The sequence below is a fragment of the Rhododendron vialii genome, chromosome 11a (genome assembly GCF_030253575.1).
Source record: "Rhododendron vialii isolate Sample 1 chromosome 11a, ASM3025357v1".
Classification (NCBI taxonomy): Eukaryota; Viridiplantae; Streptophyta; class Magnoliopsida; order Ericales; family Ericaceae; genus Rhododendron; species Rhododendron vialii.
Genome location: NC_080567.1, coordinates 13,645,017 through 13,662,994, shown reverse-complemented (window position 1 = coordinate 13,662,994; position 17,978 = coordinate 13,645,017). Strand labels below are relative to the sequence as shown.

The 17,978-nt window shown below is 37.5% G+C and overlaps 2 protein-coding genes across 2 annotated transcripts; one reads left to right on the top strand and one right to left on the bottom strand.

Annotated features, from left to right (window-relative positions):
• The first annotated feature begins 611 nt into the window (after positions 1-611).
• LOC131307795 (transcription factor bHLH71-like) lies at positions 612-3,500 on the top strand. The gene is made up of 3 exons (XM_058334484.1): positions 612-1,149; positions 1,683-2,096; positions 3,077-3,500. Exons 1-3 carry the CDS (start codon positions 757-759, stop codon positions 3,170-3,172), a joined length of 903 nt encoding a protein of 300 aa, XP_058190467.1. The 5' UTR covers positions 612-756; the 3' UTR covers positions 3,173-3,500.
• A 10,549-nt stretch (positions 3,501-14,049) lies between these two features.
• Positions 14,050-15,970, bottom strand: LOC131308474 (RING-H2 finger protein ATL52-like). Its single transcript, XM_058335417.1, has one exon. The coding sequence runs from the start codon at positions 15,392-15,394 to the stop codon at positions 14,300-14,302; it is 1,095 nt and encodes a 364-aa protein (XP_058191400.1). The 5' UTR covers positions 15,395-15,970; the 3' UTR covers positions 14,050-14,299.
• Positions 15,971-17,978: the final 2,008 nt, after the last annotated feature.

Genomic DNA, 17,978 nt, shown 5'->3' with positions numbered 1-17,978 from the left:
AGGTTGAAGGTGTGAAATCAGTTACTTCTGTTTTCTCTCCCTCTCTTCTCTTGTAATTCTCTTCTTCCTCTCAATTTCTCTCTCTGTAAATTCCTCTCAGGAATAGCAATAAAACTCCATTCTTGAATACTTTACTTAGTTGAGTCTTATCACTATCCATCTTCATATACCCAATTTATTCAGTGCAAGATCCTGACGATTAGAAAATTTGTAATGATCGCAAGTTATAAAATCTTGATGAATGTTAGTGTTATACACTGTTTGGGAAGCATGTGGCAATCTTGAAGCGTACGTGTATATCAATATACGTAGTATAGTAGTAAGATTCTGCAGACATGTATGGGAGAAGAAGCAAGGATATGTGAGCGGTGAGGCAGACAATTTTTTGCCAACCCCAACTCAAAGAATTTTAACGCTAAGTGTAGCCTTTTGCGGTCAACTTGTGGTGGTGTTTCTATATGCATATTTCTATATTGATTTGTGTCCCCACTTCTCTTCGTTGCAGAAATTGTTGCAATGAGCTTGACAGCATCTATGAAAAATTACAAAAACAATGAGAGAGAGAGAGAGAGAGAGAGAGAGAGAGAGAGAGGAGTCCCTTTTTTTTTTGGATAGGGAAGCAAAATACCTATTATGCCCTCTCGCTCAGATAAATGGGATTTGCTATAAATTAGAGCAAGTCAAAAGCATTGGGTTGTCACTGTAAGCATCACAAATGCTGGGGTTATCATCAACATTAGATAGCACAAAGAAGAAATGGCTTTAGAAACACTATCAAGCAATGAAATCTTGAACTTCCTAATGTACGACACTGTATTTGCATCCAAATTTGACTGCAATGACTCTTCTGACACTACTATGTTACCGGAAACTAGTCTGAAACCTCCACAATTTGGCGGTGCTTCGGTTATCAGTTCTTCTATGATGCAGCGGTGCCCTCCGGTGGGGCCAGAAGCTGTAGGCAAGCGGAGGAATCCAGCGATGCAAGGCCGGAAGAAGAGGAGAAGAAGACAAAACGTTTGCAAGAACAAGGAGGAAGCGGAGACACAAAGGATGACACACATTGCCGTGGAGCGGAACCGCCGGAAACTGATGAATGAGCATCTAGCCGTCTTACGCTCCCTCATGCCGGAATCTTACGTCCAAAGGGTTGGTTGTTTGCGTGTACTATTATGTTTGGAAGTATACATGGTTATAAGTGTACATTTTCATGCTTTCAGATTACCAAATTTTACTGGACAATGCTGAAGTATATTATAATTCGTTACAAAAGGCAATCAAGTGGTCATAGAATCATGGGGAAACATACAGGCTATGGAACTGACCTCATTCCTGAATAGAAGTAGCCATCTAGTTGATGTAGGATTTCTTTTTATGGTTTTCTCTTTAGCTGTAGTTCAAGTTTAATTTCATTTTTCGAGTCAGTGCATCACACATCTTCGTTTGTGGAAAAAAAAATGAATGATCTTTTAATTAGTTGATAGATTCCCAAATTGAATTGGCTTTCTTCATCATCTTGACTAAGAAACCAACATTTTAATTTCTGGCTTCGATTGGCAACAGATACAAACGGTACTTAGATAAGTGCAGTGGGCCGTAACCCAATACTGTTTTCCCCTCTTTCCTTCTCTGTTGAACTAAATTGAAGTTCCCATACTTAATCCAATAACTTTGTTGTGCAGGGTGACCAAGCTTCCATAGTGGGTGGTGCCATTGAATATGTGAAGGAGCTTGAGCACTTCTTGCAGTCCCTTGAAGCTCAAAAACTCTTATTGCTGAAAGGAGGAACCCCACCACATGACACTGCCACTGCTGCCAACGCTGAATTCTTCTCAACCCCATTTTCGCAATTCATTGTGTTCCCTCAGTACACATTGTCACAGATCCCTAACAAGAACTCATCAAAGAGCAAGACCGAAGTGGCAGACATTGAGGTCACTTTGATTGAGACCCATGCAAACCTAAGAATCCTTTCAAGAAAAAGCCTTCGACAAGTATCGAAAATTGTTGCTGGTTTTCAGACACTTCACCTCACTATCCTTCACCTGAATGTGACCACCTTGGACCCGTTGGTCCTCTACACCATCAGTGCTAAGGTATGTAATTATTTATGAATGCGTGTCTATTTTTGTGGGTACATAGTTCCTCAATTTTTCCTTACGGACTTCATGCAAACAATACGAAATAATTGGTCTGTTATGTTGCAGCTTACTTAAAGTTGATAATCTGTGAGATAAAAGCATCCCTTTCCTTGCTTATCGACTATTAGTTTTTTGCTGATTATTTAAATTATTTTGAGAGGTAAGCCTAAGTGGAAGTTGCGCCAAATATGCTTCCTTATAATTCTCAAGTTTAAGAAATTTATAAACAACTCTTTAATTAATACAGCGATATATAACAAATACCTCATAGTACTCCATTCGTCCCGCGGTGTTTGTTCATTTTAGAAAGTCGTGTTGCTAGTTGAATAAGAAAATAAACCATTTTTGTTTTTTATTTGACAATTTTTTCACACTATTTTAAAGATCATTACTAATTCTTTTGATTCGTGTATAATACAACAACAAAAGCACAATCCATCTAGTCCCCAATCATTAGGGTATGGGTTATTGGGCGGAGGAAAATCGATGACATACCTAACTTTTGGCAATATATGCATAAAGTGGCTGTTCTCAGAATACTACTGAGTATATATTCTGCTTTTGTTTTGTTTCGTGTATAATAATTTGGAAAATTATGCACCAAAATGTTTACAATTTTTTTTTATCCTAATAATAACACAACTTTTGAAAAAAGATAAAATAACATGGGACGGAAGGAGTAATTGTTTCAACACAGTTTAGATCGTTGTAGCATTTGAGACATGTATTATATGAGCTCTTCATTAACTATGAAGAGGAATAAGAAGAATGACATGAAAAGGATGCTTTTTTTCTGGTAGATAGAAGAGAATGATGTTTGTTTCCAGCATTTGTAGTGTTTCTGTGTCTGGATATAACTGAATTCACTCTAAATTTGCAAACAGAACACTTTTCAATGCTACTTTTGGGCTAAATCATGAAATTTCTTGTTGAAGGTGGAAGAAGGATGCCAACTCAAATCAGCAAATGACATAGCAGGTGCAGTACACCACATGCTTGGAATAATTGAGGAGGAATCTACCCTCTGGTGATCAACTTTTTAAGCTGCCACAAATACCCTTGTAGTTGCAATGGAATCTCCACATGCCCCCCCACCCCCCCTTCCTCCGCCTTCCAGTTCATTGCATTAGTTGTTCTCTAGTGCTTGTAAAGGCATCAACAGCCTTTTTTTTTTTTTTTTTTCTCTCTCTTCCTTTGGGTACAATATGGGTTAGGGTATTCAGCATTCAGATAATGTTTCAAACGTTGTAAATGAGTGGACCGGAAGAGGCTCTTTTGGTGAATAGAGATTTTGGAAAAGTCTCATAACCACTGTAGTCACAGCTTTTTATATTATGTGGAAAATAGATCAATAAATAATCTGAGGTGTATTTTTTTACTTGAATGCATAAATTTTTCAGCAAAATTGTCAACCAGATTGTAGTTTGTCTGTGCCATCTTTAACAGGTATTTTTGGCTTTCTGGATAAGATTCAAGTTTGCCGCATCATTCCATGTTCTTTTAGAATTTAGAGATCAGAAATGCATTCTCGTTTTTCACTTTTTCTATTTGTCGACAGTTCACAATTTCTCAGTAATATATTCACATACACATATTCACATACACATATTGTACAGTATATCGCATGCCTTGTAAACAGTGCATGTATCATTTTCAACCTTAGCATTTTGCATATCCTCTGACCTACCTTGGAAAAAGAAAGGATCTTGATAAACAACTTTTGCCTTTTTCCATTTCTCTGTTCAAGTGTTGGAAGGATTAATACTCCATTTCAGTGTCCCACTGTCCCGGGTATACTCTAAACAGTGGAGTACTTATTTACCGCCTATTATATGCTTTTTTTTTATATTGGATGCACAAATTCATTTTCCAAGTGATAAACCATTTTTTTAATTTAGTTAGTTTGGACAACTCGCTTCACGATATCTCCAAGTTAAAAATAGGGAGGATATTTCCATAGAGATATTATTTGAGGGATGTTTGGGTTTTGTCCCATTTGGTATTTTTTTTATTTAACCGTTGGTTCGATTCCCCTCTCCTCTCCTCCAACTTAATGTATTACCATTTGTCAAGTTTTTCTTAATACTAATAAATTTTACTACCAATAAAAAAAATTCAACCTGATGTAGAGCACCTTACATGGATTGATCAGGTTAACGGATACCACGATACATTCTTGTTGGTGATTCACATAAGATTATCTAAGCCATTGATTTTTGTAGAGGATGGTTCGTAAAATATCTTGTTAAAATTCAGCTCAATAAGATATCAGAAGTACTTAATTGATTCATTCAAGTAACTTTTTATTTAAATTTATTGTGCAAATTTAAACTATACGTACCCTGAATCGGTCCTGATAGTCGGGTTTACCAAACAGACCTCCTCATCTATAACCGTTTATCAATCAACACCATTTTGTCATCATTAAGTATCCATGAAAAATGCTACGAATTAATTGGACAAAAATACCCTTGTTGTTCAATAAATACATACACACACAGTCTTCCTCCCCCCCCCCCACCCCATCTCTTCTCTACCCAAATTAAATTAAATTACCGTTGTTTTGAAACACCCATCTTCTCTCTCTCTCTCTGCTAAAGCCAAATCAAGCTAACTTCTTTATTTCTCCAACCCCCCAAAGTAAAACAATCTTTCAAATATGAGCAAACAAATACAGTATTGATATCAATTGGCAATAAATCAAAGCAAAATTTTCAATTGAGTTTTCACCTCAAAATCAAACAAGCTTGATTGGAAAGAGACCAAATGGTATTGGTGTTGCTTTAGGATTAGTTGTGAAGCAGTTTTAGGGTAAGGGACAAAGAAAGAAGCTGTCGCTCAAATCTATTTTCCAATTCATAGTAGACTCTATAATGTAATTGAGATTTGGGAAAATGTTGTACCCATAGAGAGAGGGAGAGAAAGAGGGACTATGCCTTTGTGATATCGGAGGGAGAGAGAGAATGATGGTGTGTATGTATAACGGTGATACAAACGATGGATGAAAGAGGAGTTCAATTTGTTAGTTTCCTCTACGACCCAGATGTAGAGGTCAGCTCATGTTGCAACGCTACCACAAAGCAAACGTATATATTTGTATTTATTTTGCGAATAAATAAGATAAATGATCAAGTACAAATTCATTTTTTTAATGTTTTTAATTATCCTTTGTTTAAGTATTTTCCAAAGATAAAAATAACTAAAATAAACAAGACATATATATGTTGTGTCTGTATATTTTCATTCATTCAATTTTTTATTTTCACATGATAAAATTAGCAAAATTTTTATTGACTTTATGCTCGAGAGATGACCCATCTGTATGTGATTTCTGGACCCACCACTAGATGATGGGGTCGTTAATTGTGGACAATTTTTAAGGGATAGAATCGTTATTTCATTCATTCCGTTAAAAACAAATATAGAGGAGGGGGTTTCTGTGGACTTTCACCTTTAAACCTATGTACCCGTGCAATTTTGTTTACCCTCTTTAAAAAATGGTGAACATTACTCTCCATTTTATTGGTTGAAAGGGTGTGGATCCCACTACAAGTGATGTCATGCTTATCCCTGCAATACATTTTTTGGTAAGTATTACATCACTTTATGGTGAGATCCACACTATTTCAACCAATAGGAAGAATAGTGAACAAAACTCAACTCCCTGAATCGGTACCCGTGGTCGGGTTTAGCCGACAAGGAGGTGTCGTGGGGTTGAGGGAAAGCATCATATGGGCCGGTACGTTATTATACACATCATATATAAGTCTGTCGTATACATGCATGCATGCATGTGCAAACATTTTTGTGGTCTATACTGTGTGCTGCTGTCTGCGTTAAGAAAAGCTGCGAAGTATTTTGTGTGGGGTCGATGCGTTTCCCCTTTGCGCTGATTTCCCAGCTCCCGGTTTTGTTTCCTTGTGTTGGATTAGTCTGTACCCTTATTAAGGTTTGTGTCATCTTGTGGAAGCAGCAGATTGAGACATTATAATTTATAGAGAGGACCCCCTATAGCCTAGAGAGAGAGAGAGAGAGAGAGAGAGAGTTAGTTGTGATGCAAACTGAGAGTTAGGCTAAAGCATTTTGATTTTTGAGAGGTACAAGAGCGTCGTTCTCAGTTAGATCAGTTGTGGGTACGTTGGATTAAAGGTTGAACATGTGGCTACTTAGGGGTGTCAAACGTGCCTGTCGTGCCGTGCCGTGCCATTTTCTTCCGTGGTTCGTGTCGTGTCATACCGTGCCCGTTTACTTCATCGTGCCCGTGCCGTGCCGTGGTGGGCCATTTTGCTTTGTCGGGCCGTGCCTTTATAAAATCGTGTTGTGTCGTGCCGTGCCCGATTAATTAATCGTGCCGCGTCGTGCCGTGCCTTTTTTTGTCGGGTTGTGCCGTGCCGTGCCTTTTTTTGTCGGGTTGTGTCATGCCGTGCTTTTTTTTGTCGGGTGTGTCGTGCCGTGCCTTTTTTTGTCGGTTCGAGTCGTGCCATGCCGGCCCTTAAACGCGTGTCGTGCCGTGCCGGCCCTTAATCGTGTGTCGTGCCGTGCCATGTTGTGTCATCAATTTTCGTATACACATCACCAACCGGCAACCAATTTTCGTCTAAAAATAAATCTTCCCAAAAAACACACATTCCGGTGCCCGGTGCGTCGGTGCCTCTAATGTTCTTAAGTTTGTATATCGTAGTACTCGATGTGTTTTTCTTGCTTAAGTGGCTTTTTTATTAGTGTTTCCTGATATTTTGCTGATAAAGCTAGTGATAACTAATTAACTAAGAGAGAGAGAGAGAGAGTTTCAACTTTCAAGTCCAATTATTAACTGTGCTTTTGGAATTAAAATTTTGCCCAGTAGTAACCGTTTTTGGGTGGGAAGTATCTGGGCTCTTGGAAAGGAAAAGCAAATGAACCACCCTATTATGCAAGGTTAATTCTTCTTTAAATACTCGGGTTCAAATCTTTTGCACACTACTATAAATGTTTGGATAAGTTTTCTTTTTAATTTAATTTTTAATTTGAATTTAATTTTTAACTTTTAATATCTAGTTCACAGAAAAAAAAACACTTGTGACTATATAAAAGCATAATAATAACTTTGAACTCAACAAAATTTGATAACAAATGTTTAAAATAACTAATTCTCTTATTATTAAAAATAACATTTTTACTATTAAAGTTCATAATATAATTAGTCAAAAAAAAACACAATGTATGAGCGATACGTGCCGTGCCCGTGCCGTATCGTGACTCGTGCCCCATCCCACTTCCGTGTCGTGCCCGTCTAAGACCGTGTCGTGTTGTCCCGTGCCAAGCCAACTTCCGTGCCGTGCCCGTGTCGTTCCCCATCACTTCCGTGCCTGTACCGTGCCGCGGGCCCGTGCCGTGCCGTGTCTGGCTAGAACCGTGTCGTGCCATGTCGTGACTCGTGCCCCATCCCACTTCCGTGCCGTGTCGGTGCCGTGCCCGTATAACACCGTGTTGTGCCGTGCCATGCCAACCCAACTTCCGTGCCGTGCCCGTGTCGTTCCCGCTCACTTTCGTGCCGCGTGCCCGTGCCGCGTGCCCACTAAGACCGTGTCGTTTCCGTGCCATGTCAAGATTATTCCGTGCCCGTGCCGTGCCGTGCCGCCTTCAAACGTGCCGTGCCTGTGCCGACCCGGCCCATTTTACACCTCTATGGCTACTGTCAGGGGTGGAGCCAGGATTTGGGCACGGAGGTGGCATCGTTCAATAAAAATCTAATTTCATGTTGTATGAAAAAATATAAAGAAAAAAATTAAGGATGAAATCGCATAGTTAGGTTTTGTCGTGGGTTTTTTGCCTTGAAAAAGAAATAATTGCTTGCCTCAACTCTCTTGTGGTATGCAAATGCAAGACATTACGATATTAATTTTCTTAATTCGAACCTAACATTGTCTAAATTCCATTTTTTTACAGTATTTCTATAAAGTATTAGTTTTTTTCATACTCGTAAATACCTTGAACCACATTAGTTAGTCTTTAAATGTTAAAGCATCCAACTCCAAACCAATTGGCGAAGAGTGGAGAGGCTGTCCAGGCTCATATACTAGTTTTGGAGGAGATAATTAACCGATGTGGGACAAATCCCAACACTTCCCCGCACGTGCGAATTGGTTAACAAAGGATCCGGAACACACGGATCACAATGAGACAAAGTGCAACTATGGCACAAACAAAGGGGAAAAGCCTCCGAAAGTTTAGCTCTGATACCATGTTAAAGCATCCAACTCCAAACCAATTGACGAAGAGTGGAGAGGCTGCCCAGGCTCATATACTAGTTTTGGAGGAGATAATTAACCGATGTGGGACAAATCCCAACATTAAAAAAAAAATTATGTGTTCGAATTGGTCATGGAAAATTTTAATTTAATTTCCAAATGCGTCACATTCCTTTTTGATTAGTGGGAAAAAATTACAAATCTTTGTGAGAACTTGTGCAACAAAAGAGAGAGAGAGAGAGAGAGAGAGAGAGTGAAAAAAAGGAAGAAAAAAAAGACAGGGTACAAACAAAGGGATTCAAACCCCAGTACTAGTAGTATGCAACTTACAAGAAGTGCTTTGCCACTCTTTCCAAGCTTGCTTTTGTGAAGAATTCTTCAAGTATTTATATATAAACATATTTTGTGTATTTTTTATTTTTTATTTTTTTTGCATTTTTGGAACGAGGGTGGCACGTGCCACCTCCCCTCGTACTCTGCCCCTGGCTACCTCCCCTCATACTAGCTCCGCCCCTGGCTACAGCACACACATTCATGCACGACCGCATTCGTATTACACACCAAATTTTTGTGTATTTTTTTATTTTTTATTTTTTATTTTTTTGCATTTTCGGAACGAGGGTGGCACGTGCCACCTCCCCTCGTATTCCGTCCCTGGCTACCTCCGCTCATACTAGCTGCGCCCTTGGCTACAGTACACACATTCATGCACGACCGCATTCGTATTACACACCAAATTTCTACTAGACAAAAATACATTGCAAATCTAACTAGTTCATCCAATAATCGTTTTGGTGGTTAAAGTATATTTAATTGGAAAAAAATGCTAACCATTTCTATGTATAAGTTGTGCAAGGAAGGATGAAACATGAACGACGGCCATACCTACGATTAGAATTTTTATTAGCGTTATAGTAATTTTCTTTCTTATAAATTTTTAAATACATGTAAGTTCGCTTGGGTAATATCGTTTTGAACAATGCAACATCTGACAATCAAAAATATTGAGAAAAATAATGTTGACATTTTTTCATTTTTTGCTTTTTTAAAGTAAGTAAGGATGCACAAGATTGTATGTAATTGTTATTACATATGACCATATCTCTATAACGGAATAGATTGATTAAACATATATAATTATATATGATGTTCTTCTGGTAGTATTTTTACAAACAATTCATAGGGTGAAAAATATTCTCTCTTTCAATGTTAATTACAAAATTTAGTTTTAATGTTCGAAACCACCCAACCTTAAAAATCATGTGTGTCGGTCCCTAAGGCCATCCACAGTGGTATAATCAAAAAAGAATAACCAAAAGTCGACACATCAGCTTTTGATTATTCACTTAAGAGGTTGTTAAGCTTAACAATGTTAAGCTTCACTATGGTCACTTCTAGTCTATAATCAAAATATGGGGTCCACTACAATTTCATTCTCTCTTCCCCCCTGTTTCCCGTTATTCACTTCCCTCCATTTACGTTTTTTATGAGTTAAAATATATCGATTCCCTTTCTTAATTTTGAAAAAAAAATCGGCGACTTACTTGCCTCCTATTATGATTTTTTCCATTTTTTTTTTCGGGGGTGGGTAGTAGAAACAGGAAAGAAGAGTAAAACACCTTAATCCGGCGACGATGGATTGAATTATAGATGATCGAGAGATATGAGTTTCACTTTTGGAGGAAAAGAAAGAGAAATAGTTTGTTGGTGAAGTGAAAAAGATATAGAGTAGTGAAAAAGCTTGGCTACATAAAATTTTTATTCTTCAATTTTATTTTTTAAACCAAAAAAAAAAAGAGTGGGCGAAGAAGGGAAGAAGAAAATACTAGTTGAAACACGTGTATATACAAATTTTGGAACTAGTTAACTTATGTGGTGTAGGATCTACAAATTTTGATTATTGAAAAAAGTTGTTAGTTTTGGTTATCCAAAACCCAAAATTTGATTATTTCTAAGGATGTTGCTAAGTTTGATTATACTATTGTGAGTAATCTTTTGCACCAACATTGTTAACTTTAAAAACAATTGGCATTTGATTATACCACTGTGGATGGCCTAAGGCTCTAAATAATTAATCTCGCTATATACAAAATCACGACCCTTCAAAGTTTCTGTCTTACCGCTTTTTTATCATCTTTCCTAAAATCAATTGGTGTTAAGAAAGGCTTCAATTAAGTCTTTTATGGCATTTGACATCGTACCCGCAAGTCTGTTTTTAGAGCGATCGTAGGGAGTGACATTGAGTAACCAAATTCATAGGACACCCGAGCCCAACAGTTTCAACATCAGACAAAGTACGTATTCAATTGAATTTTGCTATATATTTTGATGAATAGCTCTTTGCCCCCCACGAATTTGTAACACTAGTATCCATCTTAATCATCCATCAGAGTATTTTCTTGATGGCAATGTTGTGTTCGCCACTAATTTTTTGCTCAGCAAAAAGATTTGATTAATTTTTATAAATGATTACAAATATTAATCGGAACAAGTGCACAACGGCATAAGCCACTCAAGACTATCGAAAAAAGCTGGCAATGCGCCAACCAAAAAAAGCAAAACACCTGAGGAACAGCTAACAAAAAACACCCAAAACCATAACTCCACTAAAAGTGAAAACCAACCGAAGCTCCAAAACCTAAGAGAAAAACTCCAAACCAAATCCCTAGGCCCATACATTCACAAAAGCAAAAACAAACCAAAGCGAGAATCCGAAACAAAACCAAAAGACCGGCACCAAAACCTAACAGAAACGCACTAAAATCATCTAAAACTCCAAATAGATAGAAGCATTGTCCTCCAAATCTGATGCTTCTCCATTTTCTATCTCTGCGAGCTTCTTTAAGGCTTTCTCCTTCTCCGCAATTTCCTCATCTTCCATTACCACTGAATATTCTCTCGGCATGCTGGGAGTGGGCTCCCATCTATGACTGTGAGGCCTCTTTGTCGGCATGTTCTTGGAGGATATTAATTATCGAAACACGTCCTGAACCATCATTTTTCCATTGATTTAAGCAGTGCTTAGGCTCAAGCCCGTGGTGTTTTTGGGCCCCTATCTAAGCCCAACCCATGGTAAGTTGAGGGGCCATTTACTCTTTATAGAAGATATATGGGCTTTAATTTTTAGGGAAAATGATGGCCAATGACATGTTTTGATAATGAATACCCGTCAATGACATTTTTAGCAATAACAATTGTTCTTAGCATATCTTTGGAGGGTATTAATTATCAAAACACGTCATGAACCGTCATTTTCCCTAATTTTTAAGATTTTTTGCGCACGGATAATTTAGAACCACCAAACCCACTGTAACGCCATGCTTAGTTACAAGTTCAAGCTACAAAGCTCTTCGTAAAATCAAGACAATGTTGTTTATTTTGAAGAGGAACATTAATTATAATACCTACGTGGGTTTTAGATTGTTTACTACTGCTCTGTTTGTTTGTGCGTAAAATGTTTTCCGGTAAAATATTTTACTTATTTTCCAGTGTTTGGTTGTGTAAAAAATGATGAAAAAATTTTACATGTAAAATATTTTTCATTAATTGGATGAAAATGACTTACCCTTAAATCTTCCGTAAGTTATTTTTCGAAATGAACCCACTGCCTTTTACTGCAATTCTCACTGCTCAATTTTCTCGATCGTGAGTCCTGATCCATGTTCAAAACCAAATATTCTCAAACATCTCCACCGTTTAAGCCCCTCATTCTCTCTCTATACTATTTTTGTCGATTTCTGAAAATATTTTTCAAGTGCCAACAGAAAAATAAAAGTTTAAAATTTGTTTTCTGAAAAAATATTTTACATGAAAAATATTTTACATCGAAACAAACGGAGCCTACATTGCACCGCAATTAGTGGCGGATGCAAAATTTCCATCAAGAAAGACTATTTGATGGTTGAGATAAAATTATTTATTATTTAGGTAGATAATAACAATATTCCTACGAATTTGTAGGGTCCAAAGAGCTATTCATCTAAATATATAGGAGTAGCAAAATTCATGTAGAATACTTTGTATATTGGTAAAACTTGAAAGGGTCGCGGCTCTGCCCGCCGGGTAGTTTAGCAATAGTTTCCTTTGCATTGTACGTAGGACACCCTCTTTAGGCTCTTTTCCTTTATAGGAGAAGATTATGGGATATATGTTTTCGTACCCATTTTTGGCACTGAGGTAAAGATAAAAGAGGCTCTGTACTAAAAACAAAATATTTTCCCTTGCCCTGAAAATTCCTCTAGAATAAAGAATTACAAAATGTCCTCACTGGTAATAAGGAACTAAAAAACGACTCATTCTAAGTTCGCCACTGATAAGAGGAAAGATCATATTTAATTAATGTGGATTGGCAAAATTCTTTCAATAAATTTATTATGTCCAGTGGCAGAGCCAATGTAGGCCCCATCGGGGATACGAGGCCCCAATTTAATTTTAGTTTTTCTTGAATCGAAACAAATATTTCTTTTTATAGTAGTTCAACCGGCTCCAAATACGCACATAAGAAAGGATATTTTGTTGAACAACTCAATGATATGGTGAACATTATAATATTACTATCTACTTTATTTAGGATTTGTGTACTAGGCGGGTGAACAAAACACTGCTCTAAATCCTGAAAACTCGCATTCGTTTTCATGAATATGGATTTAAGAGCCACTACATGTATATAAATGATTATACCTACTTCTTCCACTTAAAAATATAGAAATAATTGTATCCCGTTCCCATTTTTAGTATTTTACCTTATGTTTCATTTAATTCTTTTACAAACTTAAAATTAGATAAAACAAACAAGGTCTCAACCAAAACTCTCAAAATTGAAAAAGGCTGGGGTAAACACCAATATTTTTAGGTGTACGATATGTAATTCGTATTTTTAGTAACAAAATTTTGTAATTCACCTCAAAAATTTGTAATTGAACACAAAAATATTTGTATATTGAACTATAAAAATTTATAAACACGGTACCATTAAAACATCGTAAATAACACCACAAAAATTTGTACTTTTTTTGAACAGACTTTCATTGAAGACTAAGAAAGATCTTTACAAAGGATTGAGTACAAAATTTCTGGTGGATAAACCATCCAATTTGGACCTAAATTAGAAGCTTGAGAGGAGGCTACTCAATGAGCAGCTTCATTTCCCTCTCGAGGAGTCCAACTCAAAGAGAATCCTTCATTCTTTGCCAGCAAGCGAATATCCGAGATAATTGCCAAAACTTCCCATGGTGGAACGAGCTCCGAAACACTCAAAGAAATAAGTTGTGCATTATCAGTCTCAATGCAAACAGAGGACAGATTCAAGGCCAAAAATTTGTACTTTGAGCCGTCTTTTTTCACCACAAAATTCATAACACCACCACAAAAATTCGTAAAAGTGACCACAAAAATTCGAAAAAGTTCATTTGTATTTGACCACAAATTAAATCACATTCAGGAACCACAAAATCTCATAAAATGAGCCACAAAAATTCGTACAACTAAACTACCACAAACCTCATATAGTGGACCATCAAAATTTGTAAAAAGAGCCACAAAATTTGTAAAGGAAAAAATAGATTCTCTCATAGACGATTAAAGTTTTCGAATTTAAGACTCTTCTAATGTCTGAGATCTATGTATTTCATCATCTTCGGAAAATATATGTCATAATGAAGGCATAAAACATCCAGAAATTCGACAAAATCACTTTCAAATTTTCAGTACAACGTAAACAGAACCAAAGATAAACTGCATTATGTTGAGGAGATCTGTATGTTGAGAATCCCTCATCATTCTTACAGAAAAGAAAATTCTCCGACTCATAACCAAACAACAAAAGTAACCTAACCTCACTAATAAAAGTCATCAATTTGAAGACCCCTCCCTGTATTTTTCCATGGTACTAATTCCACCATAACCACAAAAAAATTTTAAAAAAAAAAATCACAAGGGTATCATTATGTTCCTCCCTCTACCACGTCTAGAGAAAGAAAATCTCCCACTAGAAAAAGATCTCTTCATCACAACCGGACTCATAACACAGTGTAACACCCTGCTTCTATGGCCACACTTGCTGATCATTTCAATTGCTGGCTGTTTTGAAGACCCAACATCCCCTTGACACTCCTCGGCTTGAAAAACCTCGTCCTGCTTCATTCGCATCACATCAGCGATCGAAAAAACTCTGCCCTGACAAGAATAATCCATCGAAACTGATCTCCGAATCGGTCGATCCTCCTCCTCCTCCTCCTCTCTGATCTCAATTATGGCATCTCGCCCTTCTAAACTCCCCGATACGCTCAACCCGATAAATTCTGTCTTTGGAAATCCATCACTTTGCAATATTTCTTCTTCTTGTCCAACACCCATCTCTATATCTACCTCAACAACTGGATTCTCAAGGATTTCAGCTGAAGATTCGATGTCCGGAGGACCTTCAATCACCGGTGAAGCATTAACAAAAGCGATATTAGCGCGACAAAGGGGGCAATTCGAGTGGGATTTCAGCCAAGTATCAATACAAGTAACATGAAAAGCATGACTACATTTTGGTAAAAGCCTCAGTCTCTCATCATCTTGAAACTCACTTAAACAAACAGAGCAATCTGTTCCTTCAACTAACCCATCTCCCTTCTTGTACTTACAAACCGTGATCGACTTGATCAAAACCTCATCTAGACCAGTAGTGGCAACAACCCATGGCTCATGGTTTGTTGATGGGTCATCGTTATTATCTTCAAATTCCTCGTTGGGGTCGCGATTATGATCTCTTCTTCTAGACGAGTCCATGTTGCCACAGTACTTTGAGATTATGGCATAGTAGCTAACAAGGAGGAAAGCACTTGCTAAAATACCGATGATTGCGATAACAAGAGGGGAAAAGTTGGGGCCGGAAGTGCCGGCGGAGAGTTCCAGTGGTGGCGGAGGGGGGAAAATGATGTAGCACCACTGTGGGCAGTATAAGCTACAAAAGCCTTGTGAGCAGTCATTTGTGTTCACATATGGCACCCAGGGCTTTGGGTTGCCTAATGAACCCATGGCTAAGTGTAAGGAGAATTCAAATCCTCTTTATAACATAGTACAACTAACATAGTACAATTTGCTTCCTTTCTACTAAACGATCTAATTTACCATGAAAAAGATGACTCGAATACAAAACAGCTTTGATCTTCTGCTTTGAAAGTTGACAGGACAATTTAGAACAGAAAATGAGTTAAGTAGAATACCTCAGAGTATAAATATGGTGTTAGTTTTTGCAATCAAACCAGAAAAGAAAAGTGCTACCTTAATTGTGGTAGATGGGTTGCGAAGGAAACAAGAAATTGTGAAAGCCGGTAGAGCAGAGGTACAGACAGGGGAGAGATGCTGAGTGTTAAAAGGAGCCAAAGGGGGTTTAGAGGGAAAGCAAAGCAAAGCAAAGCAAAAAATAACCCAAGAAGATGGAGTGATGATGGGTATTCTTTATTTTACTTTACCTTTTCTTCTCTTTTCTTGTTCTCCTCTTTTTCTTTTCTTTAACTTGCTTTGTTGGAGATTATTGTTTGTTGACTAAGGGGGTCATGTTGGTTGGGAATCTATCAAGGGTAATCAATGCTCATTTTCATTAATGTTCAACGCAGGATTGGGTGAAGTGGACATCTATTGCATGATACGTTTCTTTGTAATAGGGAGCTTAAAGTTACAATTATAACCATCTAAACCTAACTTTAAAAGATTAATCCCATTTCCTCTCTTTCTTTTTTATTACACCGCGTATTCAGGTTAGCTTACGCGCACTTCGACTGATTCATAAGTTCACAATCCATTTGTATGAATCCCAATAAACACCTATGAAAAGCCCCATAAGGCCTGGCCCTATAAGAGTTGATAGCATATAAGAGCAAACCTATTACTTAGAAGGAAGCAAAGGTAAAATATTTAAGTCCAGCCTTTGAACACGAGGCGAACCCGTGGGGTTCATACGAATCCGAATCAGATGATCAGGTAAAAGGTTTAAGGACTCCCCTGTCAAGTTAGGTGCACCAATCCTAGAAGCATATGTTACAAAGGATCTTGAAAGAAAACTGTTTCTTCCCTTCAACTTCACCATTTAACCAGATGGGTAAAGTATGTCACTGTACAAGACATTGTTTGCCAAGGGTTTTGGGTTTACCCAATTTAAGAAGCATGGCACTGGGCAACACCAACATATGGGAAAGAGGACAAAGATAATGGTATGATCTATTGTGTTAGAATAAGAAATTGAAATATATGGCAAAATCAAAAGGGGAATATATGCAAGGGAAAACTGAGGTATGAGGATTCCAAATAAATTGATGCTCCACTGTTGAAAAGTTCTCTGCCAGTGGGCTACAAGTGAAATTTGTTATAATACCAATGGGGAGGGGAATATATGCTCTTACTCGGTTCAAGATATATTATCCATAAAAATACTCCCAAAAAAATATTATCCATTGAATTTCAGATCTTAAGGTGTAATTAAAGACGGATATATCCTTGATCGAGAAACTTCAACCACGTTCCTCTACTTACAGCATTTAACTTTTTTCTCAAGAAGAGATTAAAACTTTCTTGACGGAGTAAACATGGAGTCAAAAAGATAAAAAGATGAGTCTACGAAATGAGATTAAGATCAGTCAATTAAGTAACTTTCACTGTCATTTAAGGGTGACAACCAAGAAAGCTAAGTAGACTATCCTTCCCATGTCCTGGAGTGCAAGAATGAAATCTCTCTCTCTCTCTCTCTCTCTCTCTCTCTCTCTCTCCAAATGATCAACCAACCGCCTTAAAATATATGGTCGCCATCTTTTCTTTTCTTTTCTCCTTTCTAAGTGGTCCTCCTCTTTACACGTATGATGAATTCATCTGTACATTCTTTATGTGTTGCTAAATTTTCCTATTCCCCGAATACTCAAATTCTTCATCTCTCTTGCGGCCAAGCAAAATTATATAGAACAAGCTGTTAATTTGTAAGTACTTATAATCCTCAGCAGCCAAAAAGTAGTACTGCTATGCTATGCCAAGTATAATCTTGTTTTTGCATGCCAAAGTCAAGGGCATAAGTTTATTTCAGGAGAATGAGATTCCACCAATTACCTAACCACTTTGTAAGCCTAACAAAGTGAAAGCCTCAGATCAAATAAGATTCGGGAGAGCCCCAAAATGGCCCTCAAAGTGGCCTGCTATGCCACAGCACCCCTAGTCATTTTCTAATCGAGTGACTAGTAACATGGACACATTAGATAGGGCCTCCGGCCTCCCTATCTTTTATCTTTTAATACTAATAGTAGCTTAAATGCCCTACGGTGATTTTTCTGTTAGAAATTTATACTTGTTTGTATGTACCTAAGAAGTGATGTGATAAAAGCTTTCATACCCGATAAGCACATCTCCAGTCTTTACCCCACAAGTTTTGGTTCCTTCTGACACACATACTCTCTCTCTCTCTCTCTCTCTCTCTCTCTCTCTGCTTCCTTCTGACACACATACTCTCTCTCTCTCTCTAGAAGTTGCCAAATTTTTCTTCCTTTTGTTTCAATTTTGATGCAAGAGATATCCTACTCTGTGCATTATTTGCCGGAAAAATACCATTAGGTGTGATGTAGAGTACGTAATAATTTGA